The 25,852-nt window shown below is 44.4% G+C and overlaps 2 protein-coding genes across 2 annotated transcripts in view; both read left to right on the forward strand.

Annotated features, from left to right (window-relative positions):
- LOC111828438 (zinc finger protein 501-like) overlaps window positions 1-18,045 on the forward strand; it is an 84,938-nt gene extending 66,893 nt beyond the window's left edge. The window contains exons 2-4 of the mRNA XM_023764977.1: window positions 10,428-10,554; window positions 14,384-14,457; window positions 15,572-18,045. Of these exons, the coding sequence (XP_023620745.1) occupies window positions 10,428-10,554; window positions 14,384-14,457; window positions 15,572-16,774 (1,404 nt within the window). The 3' untranslated portion in view covers window positions 16,775-18,045. The remainder of the gene's footprint in view (window positions 1-10,427; window positions 10,555-14,383; window positions 14,458-15,571) is intronic.
- A 4,899-nt stretch (window positions 18,046-22,944) lies between these two features.
- Window positions 22,945-25,852, forward strand: part of LOC102423127 (zinc finger protein 888-like) — a 52,680-nt gene continuing 49,772 nt past the window's right edge. The window contains 1 exon segment of the mRNA XM_023764972.1: window positions 22,945-23,094. The gene's annotated coding sequence lies outside the window, so the exon portion shown is untranslated.

Here is a 25,852-nt window from a genome sequence, read left to right on the forward strand (position 1 = left end):
TTGGTTGTGGGCACATCCCCAGTAGAGGGTGTGCAGGAGGCAGCTGATCAATGTTTCTCTCTCATTGATGTTTCTAACTCTCTATCCCTCTCCCTTCTTCTCTGTAAAAATATCAATAAAATACATATATATATTTTTTTAAAAGTTGCAGGTTTGGTTCATAGTGCACAAAGGCCCAGATTGGGAGTGTGATTCCTGGTCTGCTCAGGGGATGTTCGGGAGGCAACCAATAAATGTCTTGCATATACAGTGGGGCCTTGACTTAGGAGTTTAATTCGTTCCGTGACGGAGCTCATAACTCAATATACTTGTATGTCAATCACTGTGACGTTCGCTGCGCCAACTAGCGGTGGGGTATCTGAAGCTGGCTCGTAACCCGAATTTTTTTGAGCTTGCAACTCAAAGCAAAAAATCGGCCAAGAGATGGCTAGTATCTCAAAAAAACTCGTAAGTCGGGACACTCGTAAGTCAAGGGGCACATGCCTGGGTTGCGGGCTCGATCCCCAGTGGGGGGCGTGCAGGAGGCAGCCAATGAATGATTCTCATCATTGATGTTTCTCCCCCTCTCTTTTCCTCTCTAAAATCAATAAAATATATATTTTTTTAAAAAAAGACTAGTTGAAAGAGAAGAGACTAAGATTGAGGTGCTCAATAATAAAAACCTAATGTGTGTGACATGGCCTTGGGACTGGCTAGTGAATAGAGGCTGGAAGGAGACTTAGTGGACAGGTACATGCGAGGGAACTAGAATTGAAGGAACTAGGATTGAAGTCTGGAAGCGTGGAAAATCATGTATTGGTTTAGGGAAAAGTTGATCTAAACTAAAGGTCCCAGTTCCTACACAGTTGCTTCAACCTCACTACCAACATTTGCCTTCCTATACCATATGAAGCAGAACCACCTGGCCAACCCATAGACGCATAAGAAATATTGAATTTTTGCATTAAGGGAATCAGTTTTGGGGTGGTTTATATAACATAATGAACTTGAGATGCTGAGTGTTAAGGACTGAATTGTGTCTCCTCAAAATGGATACTTTGAAGCCCTAACCCCCAATATGTCTATTTGGAGATAGGGTACTTAAGGAGGTCATTAAGGTTATATGAGGTCACAAGAGTGGGGTACTAATCTGTTAGAAGTGGGGTTCTTATAAAAGAAGGAGATAGAATAACCAGTGTACATGTGCTTGAAGTTTCGTTTGGACAGAATTTCCAAGAAAGGATAGCTCGCCCTAACTGGTTTGGTTCCGTGGATAGAGCGCCAGCTTGCGGACTGAAGGGTCCCAGGTTTGATTCCGGTGAAGGGCATGTACCTTGGTTGCAGGCATATCCCCAGTAGGGGGTTTGCAGGAAGCAGCTGATCATTGTTTCTCTCCCATCGATGTTTCTAACTCTCTATCCCTCTCCCTTTCTGTAAAAAATCAGTAAAATATATTTAAAAAGAAAGGATAGCTCAATGTCTTTCTGAGCTAAGTCAGCAATATTTTGATGTGTTTAATTTTGGAATAGGTGTTACATTAAAATGCTTCATGAAATAATAAAAGGTGTGTAGTGAAAAAACAGTATCTAAGGTTAAGTGTTGGACACAACATTTGTCTTACTAATGCAGTTTACCACAATGTTCTTTAAAAGGTTTATTTTTAAGCAGTGCTATTATCCTAAATGCTCATACGTTTTAGTCATCCAAGTCTCATATCCCAGGTCGTGTCCCTCTGAAAGACTGGGACGCAATGCTGTTGAGTCTTGGTCACCCTGGGGAATGAGGAAGGGAGCAAGAAAGGCTGCTGGTGTCAGTATGAAATTACCTGTCTACCCAGGGAGAATTTTGTTTCTTCATCCTCACAGAGACCATTGCAATTTTTGTTTAATGAAAGTGCTTACATGAATTCCAATTGCAGTCATGTTACTGGGTTCAAGCCCCTCTCCACCTCCCGCCCCTCACTGAGGTCCAGTTCCTACAGAGTTGCTTCAGCCTCACTACCAACATCTCCCTGCATGGCCTGGGAGAGGGTGGAGGCAAATTAGCTCCTGACATTACCCTTTGCAATTGTCACTTTCCAACACACATGGAAAACTTTCTGAGTGTTTTCATAATAAATATTTGTAGCTAAATGTGTGAGTCCCTGACTTCAATTCCTTCACCACTGAGAATGGAGAGGGATGTGGACAAACAGACATCACTGCCGGAGAGGGTTTCATTCCATTATCAGTTTTATGGAGGAAATCCACAGGAATGTTGGGAAGTTGGAGATCACTTTTACCACATCATTTCTGGAGGTTGCATTTGCCCCTGTGGATTGTATCCTCTGCTACAGAGAAGGCTCCTGTTGGAAGCCGGGGAGGCTTCATCAGGGTTTATGTGAGGGCATTCCCTCGTTCCATTGGTGTATGGGTCTGTGTTAATCCAGGATCACACCCACTTGGTTGCTCTTTCTTTGTAAAATGTTTTCCAGTGTAAAAAAGTGAATCTTCCAGCTTTCCTACATTTGAAGTGTTTGGCTGTCCCACATCTCTTTTGCTTGGTTCCATATGAATTCTAGTGTTGTTTATTAAATTACAGCCAAAATTGCCTTGGAATTTCCATAGGTAATCTATTCTGTAGACACTTGGAGATATTAAGGAATGTCTCCATTTATTTCTATCTGTTTAGCATTGTGTCATTTTCATTGTAAAAGTTTTTACTGTATGTGTAGAATGGATTGTCTATGTGTTATGTGTGGTGTGTTTTCTGGCTTTGGGCGGCAATAGTTAATATTTTATTGGTCTAAAGAGATGAAATACTTATATAGGTTAAACATAATCAAGTCTGACTTACTGTAAATTAGAGGTTTCTGAACAGGCCATATCTTTAAAGTAAATAGAGATTTATAAAACTCAAAGGAATACCTATATTCATAAAAATACTGGAAAATACTCAAACAGAAATGGTGATGGGACTAAGTAAACTGATAATAGTTATTATATATATATATATATATATAAAAGGCTAAGTGACCGACCAGGTGGTCGGGCACACTGACAGCTTAAAAATAAACGTAGACTTTTGCGCATGTGATACATATAAAGCTCTCACTGGCGCCTATCGCACGGGTGTTTTAATTATATAACACTATACTATATAAACTATTTTGACATAATTTTTAAAAATATATTTTTATTTATTTATTTTTTATTTTTTTTTACAGAGAGGAAGGGAGAGGGATAGATAGAAACATCAATGAGAGAGAGACATCGATCAGCTGCCTCCTGCACACCTCCTACTGGCATATGCCCACAACCAAGGTACACGCCCTTGACCGAAATCGAACCTGGGACCTTTCAGTCTGCAGGCTGATGCTCTACTCAATGAGCCATACCGGTTAGGGCTTGACATGTAACTTTTTGCAGTAATGTAATTGCCACACAAATCTTTCCTCTAATTAATTTCCTTTCAATATGCAAGAATCCCTGCACCAGGCCACTAGTATTCTAATAGCTCTGTTTTAAATATTGGTGATTTTAAAATTGTTTTGTTTCCCAAATATAAGGAAAACTAACAGGAGACATTCTACATTACTATCAGTGTCCCATTAACTAGGTTATGGGACTACTAAAGTCAAAATATTCCGTTAAAAATGCATTCCCCCGAGAAGTGGCAGATGCCTTCTGGGCTGGGCCCCGCAGCACAGTAGGGGCGAGGGCGGGATTGTAGCCACAGCCTCAGCCTGTGCCTGTGCCAGAGACTGAGACGCTATCGCTGCCGGAGCCGGTTGTGCGGCAGAGGCACTGAACTAAGAATGAGAATATGGAAATGAATAAAGTACAGACTCAACTAGCAAAAACCTCAGAAAGAATCTTTAAGAATGAAAATGAGCCCTAACCAGTTTGGCTCAGTGGATAGAGCATCAGCCTGCAGACTCAAGAGTCCCAGGTTTGATTCCAGCCAAGGGCATGTACCTTGGTTACAGGCACATCCCCAGTAGGGAGTGTGCAGGAGGCAGCTGATCGGTGTTTCTCATCCATGTTTCTAACTCTATCCCGCTTCCTTCCTCTCTGTAAAAAATCAATAAAATATATTTAAAAAAATGGATCCCCCGCCCCAAATGCATTCCCAGAACACAAAGACTTCAGAGACCAAAATTAACCACCAGAAAATTTTTATTCCTTGAAAAATACGTAAATTAAAATTTCCTTCTCACTGTGTTGGGTGAGACCTTATCAGGGGCCTAACCATGAATGGATACCTAGGTCTGTCTCTGACACCCCCATCCACCTGCTTCCCTAACTCAAGCTGCCTCTCCCTTCAGATGGGGAGATAGGGAGGGGCTGAGAGAGCAGGCTGCCCGCCCCCCCCCCCCGCCCCCATCACTGAGGGTTTAAGGATCCAGGAAAAACAGAGGCAGAAAGTTTCTGGTTTCAAACCCAATCTGCCCGCCTTTTGAATTCTCTGTAACTTCACTGTAAGAATGTGCTCCCGGCTTGTAAAGATCCAAGGAAAGACCCCTCCCTGGGACACTTGAAGCTGAAGTGCAGACCAGCCAGTAGCTCTAAGCACAGCCTCTGGGATCTGGGAAACTTCTGTGTGAATTCCAGGTTCCTCCTCCTCTCTTTATGCTTTTGCCACAGCTGCCATTTACTCGCTAGCACCCTAATAAAGGAACAGCCCCATTATCTGGGGTGCCTTGTGCCATCAGAGGGCACCTGGCCCTTTCCTCCCTTTAAAGAAGTAAAATAAACGCCCTCCCTCTGCTCCTGTCTCTTCTCTCCCTTGTGAATCCTTTCGCAGCCGCATCACCAGCCAAAACCCTGACAATGACGTGGGAAACTCCCCCAGGAAGGGCTGTCCCTGTGGGAGGAGGAGCGGGGACCCGGGGCTGCCCCCTCGCTCCTGCCCCGCCCTCCCTCCCTCTGTCCCTGCACAGGCTTGGCCGCCGGGCTCGGCCCCACCCTCCGTCCCTGACTCCGCCCCCTCGCTCAGCTCAGGGTCTGGCCCCGCCCACCCCGCAGGGAGGCGCATGCGCAGTTTCTTGCAGACGCGGAAGCGGCTGTGGAGGGGAAGGTGGCGGTTCCCCCTGAGGAGGGTGTTTGTCTTTAAAGCTGACGCTCCCCGTCCCCCTCCCCGCAGGAAAGGCTGAGGGCGCTGCCGGCGCTGAAGTCCTTGTTGGGGTCCCCGCCCCGGAGCCTCTCTCAGCGGTGAGTCCGCGTCCGGGAGGCTGCGCGGTGCGGGCGCCACGTTCTTTGAGAGGAAACGGAGGCCCCGGCCCGGGGTCTCTCCGCCTGTGGCTGTGGCCACCGCCTGCCGCGCGGTTTTCCCGCTGAAAACCGTTCCCGGGGCCGCCGGTCCTCCCCGCGGAGCTGAAAGAAGGTGCTGGGACCCGGGGCTGCCCCCTCGCTCCTGCCCCGCCCTCCCGCCCTTTGCGCCCCTCCCCGCGCCCGGCGCTTCCGCCCAAAGAGCCCAGATGGCTCCCGGCCTGGGGGTCTGCACCCCCCTCCTAGGCCCACCCCCATTTAATAAGGGGTCTGCCTGCCCGGGGAGCACAGTGTCCATGGGGGGCTCAGGGGAAGGACGCGGTGTCCCCTGAAGAGGCGACCTGCCCGCAGGGAGGGGCTTTGTGGGCGCGGTGACTGCGGGGGGCGGGGGCCCAGGCTGGGGGGTCAGGAGAGGGAGTGAGAGACAGACACGTGGGCGGGAGGAAGGGCAGCGAGGGGTCCACAGAGAGGGGCCCATAGGGGGTGTGGGGGGGACTGGACGGCGACGGTAGGAGTGAGGGGGTCACTCGGGAAAGTAGCCTGAGGAGGAAGGAAGTGGAGAAATAGGCTTTAGCATGAAGATCTATTCTCCTTAGTTTCCTGGGACTAGAGGAAAGGAAATCTGCCTGGGAAACCTGCATGTGTAGAACTTCCTGCTTCACCCCCTCCCACTACCCAGAGGTCTCAGGGCTGCTGGGTCTGGTGTCTGGTACCCAGCGCCCCTGAAAACAGCTCTGGGGCAGCCTGGGAGACCCCAGGAGGGAACTAGTTAAAGATGCCATGTCATGGCCCCCATTGCAGGCTTCTTCAGGGGAGATAAGGGCTATTGTGTTGGGTTTGAGGATACAAGCGAACAGCACATACTCTCATTGCTGTCGGAGTTTGTGGAAGTTTGGGAAGGACAGAAACATGAAGACAATAAAAACCCTCACAGTGTGGTCTCCATGTAGGAGCTCATTGTTCCTGACTCTCTCCTGTGACCGAGGACAGGAGGGGTAGCCTTTTCCTCATTTCCAGGTCCTTCTGATTGTGAATGTGAGGGGAGCTGATTAACAGGCTGTGACTCCTCAACATAGTGTCACCTGAGGAAACAACCCGGACCCGGATCAGGACCAGGACCACATGGCTGCTTCTCAGGTAAAAGATGTGTCCTTGGTAAGAGGCGGTTTGCTTTTCTTTGAACATCTGTGTATATATTTCTCTTTCCCTTCCCACACCTGTGTCCCCTCTGCTGCCTTTCTTACAGTCTGTCCTGTTACCCACAGCTGGCTGACTCAGTGCTGCTTCTCCCTCTGCTCCGTCATCCCTAAACCCCCCATTCTGTCCCTGCACTCCCTCCCCCAATTCTTCACCTTGAACCAGTTTCTCTCCCTGAAGTGCCTCCCCTTTCTTGCCCCCACTTCTGTTCACCACGACCCCTCTCCCTCTCAGTCCCCTTCATCTCTCTGGGGCTCTTTCCTCGTCTCCATATTTCTCTCCTTTTGATTTTCTTGCCTTTCCAGGTTTTTTTCCTTTCCTTATTTCTTTCCTTTTTTCTTATGATAGTCAGTGTCAGCAGTTTCTATATTTCTGTATTTCTCTCTTTTTTAATGTATGTTTTTATTGATTTCAGAATGTAAGGGATAGGGATAGAGAGCAGAGAGAATCGTTAGTCAGCTGCCTACTGCGTTCCCCCCCTGGGTATCTAGTCTGAAACCTGATGTGTGCCCTGACCAGGAATGGAACCCTACCCTCCTGGTTTAGAGGTCAACATTTACTCTCTGAGCCTCACTGCCAGGGCTATATTTCTCTCCTTTGTCCCAGAGCCTTCTCTGCCTTCATTTTATGCAGCCTCCACAAGATCAGGAAGCATTCCCTCCTTTAATTAATTACTTGCAACTCCTCAGAACATCCCTTTTGTGACAGATCCACCTGGGAAGGCAGCCATATATAACATCCCTGTTGGGATGGGGTCAGAGGCTCTAGTGTCTTGAAGAAGGGAAATGTAGGTTTTAGGTTCAAGTGGCTACAGCATCAGCTCTTAATCAGGGGTAAGAAAATGCACATTTGCCGAAACCGGTTTGGCTCAGTGGATAGAGCGTCGGCCTGCGGACTGAAAGGTCCCAGGTTCGATTCCGGTCAAGGGCATGTACCTGGGTTGCGGGCACATCTCCAGTGGGAGATGTGCAGGAGGCAGCTGGTCGATGTTTCTCTCTCATCGATGTTTCTAACTCTCTATCTCTCTCCCTTCCTTTCTGTAAAAAATCAATAAAATATATTTAAAAAAAAAAGAAAAAGAAAATGCACATTTGACTGCTCAGAATTGCTCAACAAGTTCTGAAAGAAGAATAAATAATAAATAGAAGAGACTTGCTCATTAGTACAAAGACTTGGTAGTTAAATGTACTATTAGCTTACAGAACATGAGAGGTGCCTGTGTATTGACACTGCAAAATTTATTTGTGATCATTTCCACATATTTATTGCTGTATTTTTCTCAGTAATGTCACAGCAGTGGTGACCTGACCTTCCGTGTGCCTCCGTCACCTGATGCCCATTGTCTCAGTCCACCTGATGTTCACGTGGCAGAGGTGCTCCCCTCACTGTAGAGTTAATAGTCTCCCTTTCTCAGGAACAAGGATGTAGTAGCGATTTAATGAAAGTTGTGCAAAGACCATCATTTCACATCGGGAAATGTCCCTCTTCTTAGTTTGTGTTTGCTTTTGAAAATGAAGGACTTACTTTTCTTTCCTACAGATCATTGGCTTTTTCATGGGACCTTTAAACAACCAGGACTTGATTCTTTAAATTTTCATTATATTCTATACTCTCATCACGGACATACCCTACATGGTCACTTTTTGTATTTTCTAGAAAGTTTCTAAGAATGATATTATTCATGTATGTTCAGTTACATTAAATTTCTACAACATAGCTCTCCACTAATGATACATAAAAATTTTGAAACAAATGTACTAGTAAGAATAATTAGTTCCCCCAGGCTGTATGTGGATCAGTGGTGGAGGGTTTGAATTCTGGTCCGGGGCTAGTAGCTCCTGTGTACCTGTGGTAGGCAGCCAATCCATGTGTCTCTCTGTCTCTTTCACATTGACCTCTGTCTCCCTCTCCATCTCCCTCTCCTTTCCCTCTCCCTCTTCCTCTCTCCCTTTTCTGCCTCTACTTCCTTGCCTTACACTGTCTAAAAGTCAGTGGAAAAAATCTCCCTAGGTGAGGATTTACAACCTCACAAAGGAAACAATAGGTCTAACTTGTTTTGTATCCTTATGTTTCTCTCCTTATTGTGTTTATACAACACACAGGGATCTTACACATATAGATTCTTGAGATTTATAGAATCACTAAACCATCTTGATTTCATAGTTGTAAAATGTGTGTCTCTGTGCTTAAACTCTTAACATTATTTCAGCTATTTTTTCTTTTTTTCCCCCCAAGTATATTTTTATGGATTTCAGAGTGAAGCCTCCATCTTATATAAAAACTGCTGTTTGAAATTTTAACCCTGATAGTATGGCTTCTGTAAATGCTTGCTTGCTTAAATAATAAGGAAAATAAGACAACTCCCATTCCAGAGAGGCCGTAAACTATGCCCCAGACGGAGTTGTCAGTGCTGACACCAGACCAGGCCTTGATATATGGTCTCATGGCCCCTTCCCAGCTCACAGCCCTTCTTTCTCAGAAGGCCCGGAAATCTCATTCCAAATTTGGGAGATAAAGGACTGGAAAAAAGTATAAATAAAGAGAGTTTCCTCCATTTGGGGGCCCAGAATTTGAAAGACACATTTTTCCCTGGGCCTGCACAGAATTTAATAATAAAATGTAACTCCCTTTCTCTAAGCGTGGCTTGGTTTTTCTCCGATCTTCTGCAACAAGAGAGGAAGGGAGAGGTAGAGAGAGAGAGAAACATCAATGATGAGAGAGAATCATGGACTGGCTGCCTCCTGCACACCCCACACTGGGGATTCAGCCCACAATTTGGTCCTGTGTCCAAACCGGATATGAAACCAGTCACATCTTTGTCCATGGGTCAGCCCTCAACCACTGGGCCACACCAGCTGGACCAGATAGAATAATCTTGTTCTAAGATAACTCAGTAAATTTCCAACTAGGATTGTGGTTCCTTTGTGTCCTATTCCATGAGAACTGAATTCCATTAAAGCTTTTCAGTTCAAAGTTCTATATGAATTGTTTCTTGTGTTTTCTTTTTCTGTGTATTCAGAAGTATGAGATACGATGCAGAAACATTGACATCACAAGTCAAAAGTGAGCTTGTGACACATGTGGAAACACAGACCCCATCTAAGTACCTGGATCAGAATCTGCGTCTTTACAGAAGTTCATTTTGTTGTGGTCTTCTTCATACTTGAGAAGAAGTCCATATACTTCCAACCCAGCATGATATTTCCATCTGAGAAATATACCCCAGTGACCCTGAATGATGCATATACAGCACTCAGAAATCCATATGCCTGTATCCATGCCTTAATTTTATTTATTTATTTATTTTTAGTATATTTTTATTGATTTCAGAAAGGAAAGGAGAGAGAGAGAGAAAGATAGAAGCATCATTGATGACAGAGAATCATTGATCAGCTGCCTCCTGGACACCCCTACTGGGAATGGAGCACGCAACCCAGTCATGTTTCCTTGACTGGAATTGAACCTGCAACTCTTAAGTCTGCAGGCCAACACTCTTATCTACTGAGCCAAACTGAGTAATTTTATTTTTTATTTTTTTTAATATATTTTATTGACTTTTCACAGAGAGGAAGGGAGAGAGATAGAGAGAGTTAGAAACATCGATGAGAGAGAAACATCCATCAGCTGCTTCCTGCACATCTCCTACCGGGGATGTGCCTGCAACCCAGGTACATGCCCTTGACCGGAATCGAACCTGGGACCTTTCAGTCCACAGGCCGACGCTCTATCCACTGAGCCAAACCGGTTTCGGCTAAACTGAGTAATTTTAAAGTTTTTTTCCCTGTAAAGTAAAATCTGTACCGTGGATGTGTGGACATATGTCATCCTCATTTGTCAGTGTTGAAAAAACAAATCAGAGAATGTTACTGGGGCAAAGTGATCTTATTGGATGATTCAGGATACTAGTGTAGTTCCAAACCTCTTCTACTAACACTGTTTTCATGTTGGGTGACATCATGAACTCTTCTGGTCACCTCTTGGTAACTGTGTCTCTTCTTTCAGGGACCATTGACATTCAGGGATGTGGCCATAGATTTCTCTCAGGAGGAGTGGGAATGCCTGGACCCAGCTCAGCGGAAATTGTACCTGGAGGTGATGTTGGAGAACTACAGCAACCTGGCCTCCCTGGGTGAGGATGACTCCTTCCGGAATTCCCACTCCATCCGCAGGGTTTTGTTTCCTTTATTTTAACATCTCTTAGGGGCTTCTGCTTTCTGTGTTAGATTCTTGCTCTCAAGGAATACATTGGTCCCTAGATGGTTGGGCTCAGTGGATAGGCTCAGTGGCCTGGGGGCTGAAAGGTCCCAGGTTGGATGCTGGTGAACGGCCAATGCCTGGGTTGCTTTCTTGCTCCCCATTAAGGGGCGTGCAGGAGGCAACATATCAGTGATTCTTTCTCATCACTGATATTTCTATTTCTCTCTCCCTCTCCCTCTCTGAAAGCAATAAAAACAAATTTTTTTTAAAGAGGAACAAATTGGGGGTTCTTTGTAGAAAAGAAAGGCTTTGTGATGTATGTGAATTTGGAACTCAGCGTTTGCACACTATGTGTTGTCTTGACGAGTTAAAGTACTATCAGAAACTAATATTTTAGAAAATCATTTTCTAGAATATTCTAAGATTCTACCGTGTCTTCTGGCCAGAGAACAACCTGGGTTGGAAATGGGAAAGCCTCTATCAAAATTCACACTCCATTTTCTTTTATTTTTTTATTTTTTTTAAGATCTTGTTGATTTCAGGGAAGAAGGGAGAGTTGGAGAGAGAGAAACTTCAGCTGAGCATTAGTTGATTTTTTTGTACATGCCCTGACCAGAAATGAAACTTACAACTTTGGTATAGCGGTACGATCCTCTAAGCAACTGGGCTACCTGTACAGACAGATAGGATTCTTTCACTGAGTTCTATGTATCTAGGCTTCTCTCATGTCTTTTCATGGCTTGATGTATTATTTCTTTTTTTTTTTAATATATTTTATTGATTTTTTACAGAGAGGAAGGGAGAGAGATAGAGAGTTAGAAACATCAATGAGAGAGAAACATCGACCAGCTGCCTCCTGCACATCTCCTACTGGGGATGTCCCCGCAACCCAGGTACATGCCCTTGACAGGAATCGAACCCGGGACCTTTCAGTCCGCAGGCCGACGCTCTAGCCACTGAGCCAAACCGGTTTCGGCTTATTTCTTTATAGTAGTGAATAAGACTTCATTGTAGGTCCTTCAGTTTATTTATCCATTCACTTGTTGACGGACCTCTTCATTGCTTCTAATTTTTGTAAATTATGAATAAACAGCCCCTTGTAGGCTTTTGTGTAGATAAAAGGCTTAAGTCTTTGGTTTAATAGTAAGTAGCCCAATTGCTGGATTCCATGGCAAGTGTATATTTAGTTTTATAAAAACCTGCAGACTGTTTCCCCAAGGGGCTGTAGCATTTGACATTTTCACCAGCAGTGATTGGGAGTTCCAGTTGCTCCACATCACGAAGGCATTTGGAGGGGTCAGTGTTCTGGATTCTGATCTGTTCAATGGTGGGTGAGTGTTGCTTGCCTGTGCTGTTTGTTACTTCTCATTGTTTTAATGTGCATTTCCTTAGTGACATAACATATGCAGGCTCTTGTTACACTGATTTTTTTTTCTTTCTTTTTTCTTTATTGATTAAGGTATTCCATATGTGTCCTACCCCCATTATCCCCCCAACCCTCCATGATTTTCTATGTGTATATATTTTGTAGTGCTGTGTGATAAGGTTTTTGGCCCTTTTTAGTCATGTTGGTTCTTTTTTCATTGTTGAATTTGAAGACTTCTTTGAGTGTTTTGTATAATTGTCCTGTACATGTTGATTGTGTTATTAATATACTAGAGGCCCGGTGCATGAAAATTCATGCACTAGAGGGGGCAACCCTCAGCATGGCCTGCCCCCTCTCACAGTCCTGGAGCCCTCAGGGGCAGGAGGCAACCTGGCGATCAGGGGAAAGGCAATGTCCCCATTACACCTCTGCTGCTGCCACTACCAGCAGCGCAAACCTCGGCCGGCCCCAGTTACCTGAGACTTGGGCAGCCCTGGGCGGCTGGACAGCTGCCATCCGAGGCTTGCCTGCACCTCAGGCCAGTCCTGAGTGGCTGGGCAGCTGCCATCGAGGCTTGCCTGTGACTCGGGCGTCGGCTGAGTAGCCGCCATCCAAGGCTTGCCTGTGCCTTGGGCCGGTCCTGGGGGACTTAGGGGACTGGGGGACTCTGGAGGGAGGTGCGCCTGCCGCCCCGGCTGGGATGAGAAAACGGGGCGCTGACATCTTTGAGGGCGTGGCAGTCAATTAGTATATTCCCTCCTTATTGGCTGTGGGTGCCACCATCTTTGTGAGGGAGTGGTGGTCAATTAGCATATTCCCTCTTTATTTTATAGGCCTTTTTTTTTTTATTGATTTCAGAAAGAAATGGAGGGGGGGAGAGAGAGATAGCAACATCAATGATCAGAGACAATCATTGATCAGCTGCCATGTGCCTTGCCCAGAAATTGAACCATGATCTCCTGGTTTGTAGCTTGACACTCAACTTCTGAGCCATGCCAGCTGGGCCATGTCAACTTTTACAAATATGTTTTCTCTGCCTGTGGCTTCTTGTGTTTTTTTTTTCTGTTGATAATGCCATATTTATTATTGTTTTTTTTTTTTAATGTTTGAGTTGATACATGGGGAGTTTCCATTTTAATACAGTGGATTGAAATACAAACTTGGGTAGGTATTTGCCTTATAAAAATGTGAAGTTTATAAAATTAATGTAGTTTTATATTCAATAATGTGGAAGTTTTATTTGTAGCTATTGTGTCATTTCTGGAATAAACACATAGTTTTACCTTGAAGGAGATGAGTTGAGATATAAATTTTGTCTCCTTACATGTCAAGTCAAATGAAGTCTTTTAATTTATTTTAAATGGTAGAGCATCATTGTGAAAATAGTCCTTTTTTTCCAGGTCGATATCATCACTATTGTAATGGATATATGGGGGGGGGGGTATATCTTTTTGAAGAATTAAAGAATTAACATTTTCTTTTTTGTTTTTTTTTAAAATATATTTTATTGATTTTTTACAGAGAGGAAAGGAGAAGGATAGAGAGTTAGAAACATTGATGAGAGAGAAACATTGATCAGTTGCCTCCTGCACACCCCGTACTGGGGATGTGCCCATAACCATGGTATATGCCCTTGCCTGGAATCTAACCTGGGACCCGTCAGTCCGCAGGCTGGTGCTCTATCCACTGAGCCAAACCGGTGAGGGCTAATGTCATACATTCTTTTCACGATTGATTTGGTTACATGGAGTCCTGTGACATATACATTAATTTAGGAAGAGCTTTTGTATTTCCACCAAAAGTTCACTGGGACTTTGATAGGGATTGCTTTGAATGTTTACATCACTTTGGGTACCACAGCTGCATCTCCGGAACCTATCTTGAGACATGCCTGTGATCAAGGGGCGTTCTAGACAGAAGCAGAGAAGTCACTCAAAGAATGTGGAGGCCACGTTGCTACACACAAAATGGCGGATGACACCTCGTTGCTTCTTTGTAGCAGCAACTGCAAGGCGCTTACCGTGTACTGCCATTCTGTTCGCACTCTGTGTCATGCACAATATGCACTTGGTGTTCGAGATGCTTCAAAACAGGGAAATCATTGAACATGCACTTCCCTCATCTCTCTTTCTCTCCAGCAAAGAAACTGGGAGGTGGGAGTGTTTTTGTAATATTCCAATTGTGTGCCAAGGGGTTTGAGCATCTATCATTGGCAAATGTAAGCAACTCTTTGTCTCTCTTTGATGAGACTTTTCTTCATTGTACCTATCTTGAGCTTTCTTTGAATCCTTCACTGGCTCTTGGAGTACTCAAAACTGTCATTTGGCCTATAGTTGCTGGTAACTTCAAAGTGCTCTCATCTGATTGTGAAAACTGAAAATGTGTTTTCTTTCAGCTATGTCATCTGAAGATGACAAGGCCTTTATGCCAAATACCGGAATACCAAATTTATTCTCTGAAATAATACTGGTAAGATATAAAAGGTGTCACTTTATAATGTACACTTAATGAAAGTCTTGGTATTTGGGGAAGAGTGTGATGAGAAGAGAGGATATTAATATAAACAGAACTAATCTGGAACACTTACCAGAATAAAATATTTTTTCCCTAAAGAGGTAAAGTGCATTACGCTTTTGGGAAACCTCCCAGTTTAAAGTCAGTTACATTGGCAGGTCAGTGTGTTTCTGTACATGAAAGTCGAAAACAAATTTTTACTGTTAATGCATTCTTGGAAAGGAAATCTAGATAAACTAGGAATTCACATAGTCTGTAGTGTAATCACTTCAGTAGTTTAAAATGTAGGGTGGGATTAAACTTTCATGCAATCATTTCTAAAATGTAGAGATTTATACTGTACCTATAAAATTAAACTGTGCTCAATTTGGCATTATTTTATGATTTAAAAAAAACAGCATATTTTTATTGATTTCAGAGAGTAAGGGAGAGGAGGAGAGAGCCAAAAATATCAATGATGAGAGAGAATTATTCATTGGCTGCCTCCTGCATGCCTCCCACTGTGGACTGATCCTGCATCTGGGACATGTGGCCCTGACTGGGAAGGAACCATTACCTACTTGTTCATACCTCGAAGCTCAACCGCTGATCCATGCTGGCTAGGCAATTTGGCAGTCTTTTTATTTTTGTCAGTCTTTTAAACAAGGATTTAATATTCTTCCTCTAACAATTAATTTTTTTTTAAAATATATATTTTATTGATTTTTTACAGAGAGGAAGGGAGAGAGATAGAAAGCTAGAAACATCGACGAGAGAGAAACATCGATCAGCTGCCTCCTGCACATCTCCTACTGGGGATGTGCCCGCAGCCCATGCATATGCCCCTGACCGGAATCGAACCCGGGACCTTTCAGTCCACAGGCCGACGCTCTATCCACTGAGCCAAACCGGTTTCGGCAATTTTTTGTATTTATTATTTGTCGATAATTTCAACAAATTAGGAAAGCTCTTTTTTATACAACGATCTTGGTTTAATGAGTATCACAAAATGGTTCTTATGGAACAAGTGTGCATGTTTAATGAATTTATAACTGTCACTAAAGGTCTTTCTATCTCCCATTATTACCAGAGTACATATTATGGAGACAGCAGATATCAATGGAATAAACATTGGAAAAACTTTAAGCAAGAGTCATATCTTAATCATCGGACAATCGAGCTTGCAGAGAACCATTATAAAATTAGAAAAGTCTTTGACCAAATGTCCAATCACAATATATGTCAGGTTATTCCTATTGTGAAGAAGACACACAATGGAAATAAATGTGTCCAGTCTTTTCAGCAATCATTAAATTACACTGAACAAGAGAATATTCATACTGGGGAAGAGGCTTATAAATGGAATTTGTGTGGGAGAGTCTTCAGTCAAATATTCAATGTAAATAGACTGAAAAAAATCTACAGTCGAGAAAAACCTTATACATGTAAAGATTTTGGTAAAACATCTCATTGGCCTTCAGATTGTACTTTAAATCAGAGAATTTATACTGGAGAGAAACCTTATAAATGTATAGAATGTGGCAAAGCCTTTACCAGATCCTCAAACCTTACAATGCATCAGAGAGTTCATACTGGAGAGAAACCTTATAAATGTATAGAATGTGGCAAGTCCTTTGGCGGCTCCTCAAACCTTACTAAGCATAAGCGAGTTCATATTGGAGAGAAGCCTTATAAATGTACAGAATGTGACAAATCCTTTGTCTGCTCTGCAGAACTTACTAAGCATCAGAGGGTTCACACTGGAGAGAAGCCTTATCAATGTAGAGAATGTGGCAAATCCTTTGGGAGAGCCTCAAACCTTACAAAGCACCAGAGAATTCACACTGGAGAGAAGCCTTATAAATGTATAGAATGTGGCAAAGCCTTTACCAGATCTGAAACCCTTGCTTATCATCAGAGAGTTCACACTGGAGAGAAGCCTTATAAATGTATAGAATGTGGCAAGTCCTTTGGCAGCTCCTCAAACCTTACTACGCATCAGAGAGTTCATACTGGAGAGAAGCCTTATAAATGTACAGAATGTGGCAAATCCTTTGTCAGCTCCTCAGAACTTACTAAGCATCAGAGGGTTCACACTGGAGAGAAGCCTTATAAATGTAGAGAATGTGGCAAATCCTTTGGGAGAGCCTCAAACCTTACAATGCATCAGAAAGTTCATACTGGAGAGAAGCCTTATAAATGTAAAGAATGTGGCAAATCCTTTGGCAGATCCTCAAACCTTACTAAGCATCATAGAGTTCATACTGGAGAGACATCTTACAGATGTGTGTAGTGTTGTAAGTCCTTGAACAGCAGTGAAAATTTACTGAATATCACAGAATTCATACTGGAAAGAAGACTTATGAATGGGAAAAATGTAAAAAACTTTTAAAAGCCATTCACATATTACTGTACCTTAGAGACTTCCGAACAGAGAGATACTGTACAAATATAGAGAATAGGCTGGTGCCTTTACCCACAGCTCAAAATTTACTGAACATCAGAGATTTTATAGTATAGGGAAGCCGTACACTGTAGAGAATGTGAGAAAGCCTTTCATCTGTGTTCAAACTTAACATTTTACAAAGCATTCTAAAGAGAAACAACAAAAATATAAAGTTATCCAAAGATTTAATGATGCTTTCATTGAGAATGATAAGGTCTTACAAATTCTGAGGGATATGTCAAAGTGTGTATTCTCATTTACATGTCATAGAACCTCTTGGAATTATTACTGGATCGAAGCCCAGCAGATATAAAGAATGTGACAAAGCTTACTCAGTATGCATACCTTACCCAACATCCGAATTAAAATTGGAGAGAATCAATACAAATGTAAACATTGTCCTAAAGTTTTTAATCAGCATCTGTAGCTTATTGCTCACATTGGAGTTTATTCTAGAGGGAAACCTTAAAACTGAAAAATGTGGGAAATCATATAATTGAACCTACAGCCCCAGTCTTATCAGGGATTATAATTGGGTAGAAATTCCACGTTTTTTTTTAATATAGGAGGAATGACTTTTCTTTAAAATATACAGTTTACAAATCTACAAGGAATTTATGCCTTAAAGTGGCTTTTAAGATGTAAAAGTTTATCCAAGTATTTAATTGATTATGAATTTTAAAGTCTCACTGAATTCACACTAGATCAATAGCCAAAATGCCTTTCAGGTATTGCCCTAAATCAGTACGCACAGTGTACTCCAAACTTTAAATGTTGTTAGGTAATGTTTGTATACTTGAATATATCAAAAGAGTTGATGTTTCCATATGTACAATTACTTAGAGTGTTATCTCATTTATATTGAAATCATTTGAAGTATTTTGAAAAGGAAATGTTAATGTGATTCTACTCCCATACCACTTGATGCTGGTATGTTTTATATCTGGTGTGTGTCAGTGAAGTCATGGGGTTGATTGTTTCTGTCTTAAAGATCTGTGAGCTGTTGTATATTATATGCACTTCACTTGTGTACACATTCCAGTAGAATATTGGGTACATTGTACTGCGCATTATTTTCTTCTATTAGAGAATAATACTGTTGAATAAATTTTTAAAAATAGTTCTCAAGTTTTGTAAATGATGTCATCAAGGATACTTCCTTTTCTTTGCCAGTGTGTTCAGGTGAAAACTTTTTGAGGGCATGTCAATCTGTGGTTGTCACATTTCGGTGATTGGAACTACACTCAGGACAGTGCTGTCTGTGTAATAGATTTTCTACGATTAAGAGGGATATTGCAGTGACATTGTTGTACCCAGGATGCAGAATTGGCATGAACGCTGCATGTGGAGAGAGGACACTTTTCCCAGTGTCCAGTGTACACTGCTGGCTGAACTCAGAAACATTAATTCCATTTCTTTCATTTCTCATTTCCTGTTCCTCTCTGTCTTCTTTCCTTTTCACTTTGTCTTCTAAGCTGCCATTCCTTTTGCAGTGCTATGACCACAGCATGTAAAGCTCTTCCTATCCCACATCAGCCCTTCAAAGCCCTGTAACTTGCACTCAGTAGTTTTGAATTTAAAAATACAATGACTGACAGTAGAATTTGGTGAATATTTTTCTTTATTTTCATGAGGTAGGTAGCCCACCATTCACGTTCTCATGCTGACACCTATAGTTTTTAATATGAATATGAATTTTCGGAATACCACAAATTGGCATCTGTGTACTTTGTAATTGGAATGATTTTTCTTGTCCTGTTTTTCATTGGAAACCTTAAGGATTTCTCATTGTTAGCCCCTTACCTTCTTTATTGGGATGGAATTAACCCATGTAAATAGTTTTTTTTAAATTAAATCTTTATTGTTCAGATTATTACAGTTGTTCCTCTTTTTCCCCCTATAGCTCCCCTCCATCCAGTTCCCACCCCCTCCCCCACTGTGCTCATCCATAGGTGCACGATTTTTGTTCAGTCTCTTCCTGCATCCCCCACACCCCTTTCCCCCCCAAGAATAGGCAGTCCACTCCCTTTCTATGCCCCTGATTCTATTATAATTACGTTTATTCTGTTCATCAGATTATTTATTCACTTGATTTTTATTTATTTTTATTTTTTTTAAATTAAATCTTTATTGTTCTGATTACATTTGTTCCTCTTTTTTTCCCATAACTCCCCTTCTCCCAGTTCCCGCCCCACCCTCCGCCGTCACTCCCCACCCACTGTCCTCATCCATAGGTGCACGATTTTTGTCCATTCTCTTCCCGTTTTTTAGCTCTATATCCTCCATTTCTGTCATGTTTTTTTTGTCTCCGCATCTTTTATGCTTTCTTGGTGCACCCCCTTCTGGTCTTTGTTCTAGCCAAGCCTTAATTGTTGTAGTTAACACTAGAGGGATTTGACCACCAGGCCGACTGGCTGTAGGAATCAGCTGTCTATTCACTTGATTTTTATTTTTTTATTTTTTTTTAAAATATATTTTATTGATATTTTACAGAGAGGAAGGGAGAGAGATAGAGAGTTAGAAACATCGATGAGAGAGAAACATCGATCAGCCGCCTCCTGCACATCTCCTACTGGGGATGTGCCTGCAACCAAGGTACATGCCCTTGACTGGAATCGAACCTGGGACCTTTCAGTCCGCAGGCGGACGGTTTCGGCATATTCACTTGATTTTTAGATTCACTTGTTGATAGATGTGTATTTGTTGTTCATAGTTTGTATCTGTACCTTTTTCTTCTTGTTCCTCTTCTTAAAGGATACCTTTCAGCATTTCATATGATACTGGTTTAGTGGTGATGAACTCCTTTAGCTTTTTCTTACCTGTGAAGCTCTTTATCTGACCTTCAATTCTGAATTATAGCTTTGCTGGATAAAGTAATCTTGGTTGTAAGTTCTTGGTATTTATCACATTTATCACAGCCTGGATGATGGGCTGATGGCTGTTTGCAGTTGGTCACACCCCCTTCAGGGTGGGGGTCCCCACTGTGGTGCCTGGCCAGTCTGAGGGACTGAGGGCCGTTTTCAGGCTGGCGGGTGACTGAAGCTCCCAGCCTCTCCTTTTTTTTTTTTTTTTTTTTATTCTGGGATTTATTTACCTTCTATGGCTGTCACTGGAACTGAGAGCCGGCTTTAGCTCTGAGGCTCAGCTCCAGCTCTGAGAACTCGGCTGCTGAAAGCAGGTATCTGCGTTTGTTTGGCTTCAATAATTGAAACACTGTTGCAGCTCCAGGTCTGAGGCCCGGCTGGCTGAAAGCAGGTTTCTGGGGTTTCTTTAGGTTCTACAATTGCAACATTGTTTCTTAGAGTGCAGCTCAGAGGCCAGCAACGGCATGTGGGGAACCTTGGCTTTCTCCATCACTGGAACAAACAAGCCTCCTGTTCACTGCAGCTGCCTGGCTGCCGGCCGCATCTTGGTTGGCAGTTAATTTGCATATCGCCCTGATTAGCTAATGGGAAGCGTGTCGGAGGTACGGTTAATTACCATGTTTGTCTATTATTAGATAGGATATAGACTAGAGGCCTGATGCACAAAATTCATGCAAAGGGCTTGGCCTTCACAGCCCTGGGTGCTAAGGCTGGCCCTCGCAGGCCCTCACAGACTCTCACAGCGCCCCCGCCCCCCAGCCCTTTCAGCCCCAGCTTCATCTGGTGGGTCATTCTGATGTTTGGGCTAATTAGCATGTTTGCTCTTTATTATATAGGACCTGTTTAATTTTGGAACAGGTAATACATGAAATAATAAAAGGTTTGTAGTGAAAAATAGAACTTCAAGGTAATTTAAGTGTCGGACACAACATTTGTTTTAGTAATGCAGTTTATAACAATATTTTTAAAAGGTTTATTTTTAAGCAATGCTATTGTCCTAAATGATCATATGTCCTTGCCATTGAATTCTCATATCCGAGATCCTGTGCCTGAAAGGCTCTGGAACTCAGCCATGTTGAGTCATGGTCTCCCTGGGGATTGAGGCAGGGAGCAGGAAAAGGCTGCTGGTGTCAGTATGAAATTGCCTGTCTACCCATGGAGAGTTTTTTTTCACATTCTAGTTCATCCTCAAACACATATTTGCAATTTTTTGTTTCATTAAAGTGCTTACATGAATTCCAATTGCAGTCATGTTCCTGGGTTCAAGCCCCTCCTCACTTCCAGCCCCTCCCTGAGATCCCAGTTGCTACAGAGTTGCTTCAGCCTCACTACCAATATGTGCCTGCTTGGCCCAGGGTAAGCAGGAGATGGGGGTGGGATGGGGCGGGGGAAGGTAAATTACTTCCTGATGTAATCCTTTTCAACTGTAGTTTCCAACACATGTGGAAATCTTTCTGAGTGCTTTCATAATATATTTGAAGCTAATTGTGTGAGTCACTGACTTCCAAACTTCACCATTGGGAATGGAGAGGAATGTTGACAAGCAGACATAACTGCCAGAGGGTGTTTCATTTCATTATCAATTTTTAGGAGGAAATCCACAGACATGTTGGAAAGTTGGAGATCACTTTTACCACATCATTTCTGGAGGTTGCATTTGCCCCTTTGGATTGTATCCTCTGGCACAGAGAAGGCTCCTATTGGATGCAGGTAAGGCTTCATCAGGGTTCATCGGGCATTCTTCTCTGTTCCATTGGTGTATGGATCTGTGTTATTCCAGGATCACAGCCACTTGCTTACCCTTGCTTTGTAAAATGTTTTTCAGTGTAAAAACATGAATATCCCACTTTCCTATATTTGAATTATTTAGCCTCTCCGGAATCTCTTTTGCTTAAATTACAGTCAAAATTGCCTTGGAATTTCCATAGGCAATCTATTTATTGTGTGGCCACTTGGACATATAAAGGAATGTATTTCAGTTTATTTGTATCTGCTTCCTTTTGCATTGCTGTGTCATTTTCAGTGTGTAAGTCTTTCACTATCTTTGTAGAATGGATTGTCTTTATGTGTTTAACTGTTTATTATATGTGGTGTGTTTTCTGGCTTCAGGTGGCAATACTAAGAGGTGATATTTTATTGGCCTAAACCAATTAAATATTTATATAAGTTAAACATAATCCTCTGGTCTGGCTTACTCTAAATTACAGGTTTCTAAACAGGTCATATCTTTAAAGTAAATAAAGATTTATAATACTGAAATGAATACCTATATTCATGAAAATACTGGAAAATAATAAAAATAAAAATGGTGATGGGTCTAAGTAAAATGATAATAGTTATTATTCTTATAACTCTTTTAAATATTGATTTTCAATTGTTTTGTTTCCCAAATAATAGGAAAACTAACAGGATACATTCTACATTGATATCAATGTCCCATTAACTAGGCTATAGGTACTACTAAAGTCAAAATATTCATTTAAAAATGCATTCCCAGAACACAAAGATTTCAAAGACCACAACTTACAACTAGAAAATTTTTATCCCTTGAAAAATACATAAACTTGTTGCCCACTATGATGGATGGGACTATCTCATCAAGTGCCCAACATGAATGGATATCTGGGTCTGTCTCTGACACCCCCACCCTCCTGCTTCCCTAACTCAAGCTGCCTCTCCCTTCAGTTGGGGAGACAGGGAGGGGCTGAGAGAGCAGGCTGCCCTTCCCCTCCCCCCTCCTCACTGAGGGTTTAAGGATCCAGGCAAATCATAGGTAGAAAGTTCTGGTTTCAAACCCAATCTGCCCGCCTTTTGAGTTCCCTGTAACTTCACTGTAAGAATGTGTTCCCGGCTTGTGAAGATCCCGGGAAAGACCCCTCCCTGGGACACCTGCAGCTGAAGGGCAGACCAGCCATAGCTCTAAGCACAGCCTCTGGGATCTGGGAAACTTCTGTGTGAATTCCAGGTTCCTCCTCCCTCTGCATGCTTTTGCCACAGCTGCCATTCACTCGCTGGCACCCCAATAAAGGAACAGCCCCTCTATCTGGGGTGCCTTGTGACATCAAAAAACCACCTGGCCCTTTCTGTCCATCCAGCGCTGCCCCGCCCACCCCCTGGGGAGGCGCATGCGCAGTTCCTTGCAGACGCGGAAGCGGCTGTGGAGGGGAAGGTGGCGGTTCCCCCTGAGGAGGGTGTTTCTCTTTAAAGCTGACGCTCCCCGTCCCCCTCCCCGCAGGGAAGGCTGAGGGCGCTGCCGGCGCTGAAGTCCGTGTTGGGGTCCCCGCCCCGGAGCCTCTCTCAGCCGTGAGTCCGCGTCCCGGGAGGCTGCGCGGTGCGGGCGCCACGTTCCTTTGGGAGGAAACGGAGGCCCCGGCCCGGGGTCTCTCCGCCTGTGGCTGTGGCCACCGCCTGCCGCGCGGTTTTCCCGCTGAAAACCGTTCCCGGGGCCGCCGGTCCTCCCCGCGGGGCTGAGAGTCTGGGTCAGGGGGTTCCCGCCCTTTGCGCCCCTTCCCCCGCCCGGCGCTTTCCGCCCAAAGAGCCCGGATGGCTCCCGGCCTGGGGGTCTGCATCCCCCTCCTAGGCCCACCCCCATTTAATAAGGGGTCTGCCTGCCCGGGGAGCACAGTGTCCATGGGGGGGCTCAGGGGGAGGACGCGGTGTCCCCTGAAGAGGTGACCTGCCCGCAGGGAGGGGCTTTGTGGGCGCGGTGACTGCGGGGGGCGGGGGCCCAGGCTGGGGGGTCAGGAGAGGGAGTGAGAGACAGACACGTGGGCGGGAGGAAGGGCAGCGAGGGGTCCACAGAGAGGGGCCCATAGGGGTGTGGGGGGGACTGGACAGCGACCGTAGGAGTGAGGGGGTCACTCGGGAAAGTGGCCTGAGGAGGAAGGAAGTGGAGACACAGGGAGGAGGGGGAGCCCAGAGAGAGGAAGGGGGGCTGAGAGGGAGCGGGTCCTGGGGAGCAGAAGTGGGGGCCGCACAGGAGGAGGCTCTTGAGACAGAGACACTGGTTCAGAGGAGAAGAGTTGGGGAGCGAGTGCAGGGACAGAAAGGGGGGCTCAGGGATGAGGGAGCAGAGGGAGCAGCCCTGAGTCAGCAGCTGTGGGAGCGGGACAGACGGGAACAGGCAGCAGAGGGGCCGCGGGCGTGGGGAGGGGAAGACGCAGACGTGTGTGGAGATGGAGCCTCAGAGACCAGGAGAAAGAACCCCTGAAGGGAAGGAGGTTTCAGGAGTTTCATGGTCCAGGTGTAGGACAGACAGAGAGAAAAGGGGGGAGAGAGCAGGAGAGAGGGGACACAGGAAAGGACCACAGTGGAGAGAAAGGGAACAGGGAGACAGAGACAGAGACAGATCCACAGACAGAAATACATGTAGTGGGAGGAGGGGAACCCTGATCCGGGCAAGTGGTGAGCTGATGGGATGTGGATGATTAAGTTGTGATATATCATCTTGTGGCACACACACATATAAATATATGTAGATATAAATTTTAAAGTATATATATATATTTTTTTTTAAATATTTTTATTGATTTCAGAGAGGAAGGGAGAGGGAGAGAGAGATAGAAACATCAATGATGAGAGAGACTCATTGATCGGTTGCCTCCTGCACACCCCTACTGGGGATCAAGCCTGCAACCCAGGTATGTGCCCTGACTGGGAATCGAACCCAGGACCTCTTGGTCCATGGGGCGATGCTCAACCCACTGAGCCACCACAGCCGGGCTAAAGTATATTTTTATTGATATCAGATTCACAGGGATAGGGAGATAGAGAAAATCATCAATGAGGAGACACAATCATTGATCACCTGCCTCCTGCAGGCTCCTCACAGGGGATCAAACCTGAAACCTTGACATAAGCCCTGACTAGGAATCTAACCATAACCTCCTGGTTCATAAGTCCAATTGCAACCAGTGATCGTGCCGCCTAAGCATGGCTTCATATATTTAACAGCTGATTTTTTTTGTTATACAGATTGAATCAGACTTATAAATCACCAGTTTATAAGGTTTGGGAATCTATACTAATAAAAGGGTAATATGCTAATTAGACCTGACATCTTCGGGAAGATCATCCGTACATCTTTTTTTTTTTTTTTTAATATATTTTATTGATTTTTTACAGAGAGGAAGGGAGAGAGATAGAGAGTTAGAAACATTGATGAGAGAGAAACATCGATCAGCTGCCTCCTGCACACCTCCTACTGGGGATGTGCCCGCAGCCAAGGTACATGCCCTTGACCGGAATCGAACCTGGGACCCTTGAGTCCGCAGGCCGATGCTCTATCCACTGAGCCAAACTGGCCAGGGCCGGACATCTTTTTTGACAAAGCCATGGTGGCAGGGGCTGAGGCAGAGGCGGTTACAGGGAACCAAGCTGGAGGGGAGGGCAGTTACGGGCGACCAAGCTGGTAGGGGAGAGCAGTTAGGGGAATCAGGCAGGCAGGTAAGGAGTTAGGAGCCAGAGGTCCCGGACTGGGAGAGGATGTCCAACTGCTGGTTTATCTATGCTAATAAAAGGATATGCTAAATTAGACTGGATATCTTCCGGACAACCATCCAGACGTCCTTCTGGACAAAGCCACAGTGCAGTGGCGGGAGACGAGGCAAAGGTGGTTTGGGGCAACCAGATGGGCCAGGGAGAGCAGTTAGGGGCCACCAGGGCAGCAGGGGAAGGCAGTTAGGGGCTACCATCCCAGCAGGGGAGGGAAGTTATGGGGATCAGGCTTGCAGGGGTGGGCATTTAGGCAGATCAGGCCACCACTGGTGTGGATTTAGTGGCATCAGGCCGGCAGGAGAGGGCAGTTAGGGGCAACCAGGCCGGCAGGGGAGGCAGTTGGGATCAGACCTGCAAGGGAGGGCAGTTAGGGGTAACCAAGCTGGCAGGGGAGGACAGTTAGGGGTGAGCAGGCTGGTAGGGGAGGGCAGTTATAGGGATCAAGCCGATAGGGGTGGGCATTTAGGTGGATCAGGTCAGCAGGGGAGGGCATTTAGGGGGACCAGGCCGGCAGGGGAGGGCAATTAGGGGGATCAGTCTGGCAGGGGAGGGCAGTTAGGGGGAT

This window comes from Myotis lucifugus, unplaced genomic scaffold (assembly GCF_000147115.1).
Source record: "Myotis lucifugus unplaced genomic scaffold, Myoluc2.0 scaffold_365, whole genome shotgun sequence".
Lineage (NCBI taxonomy): Eukaryota > Metazoa > Chordata > Mammalia > Chiroptera > Vespertilionidae > Myotis > Myotis lucifugus.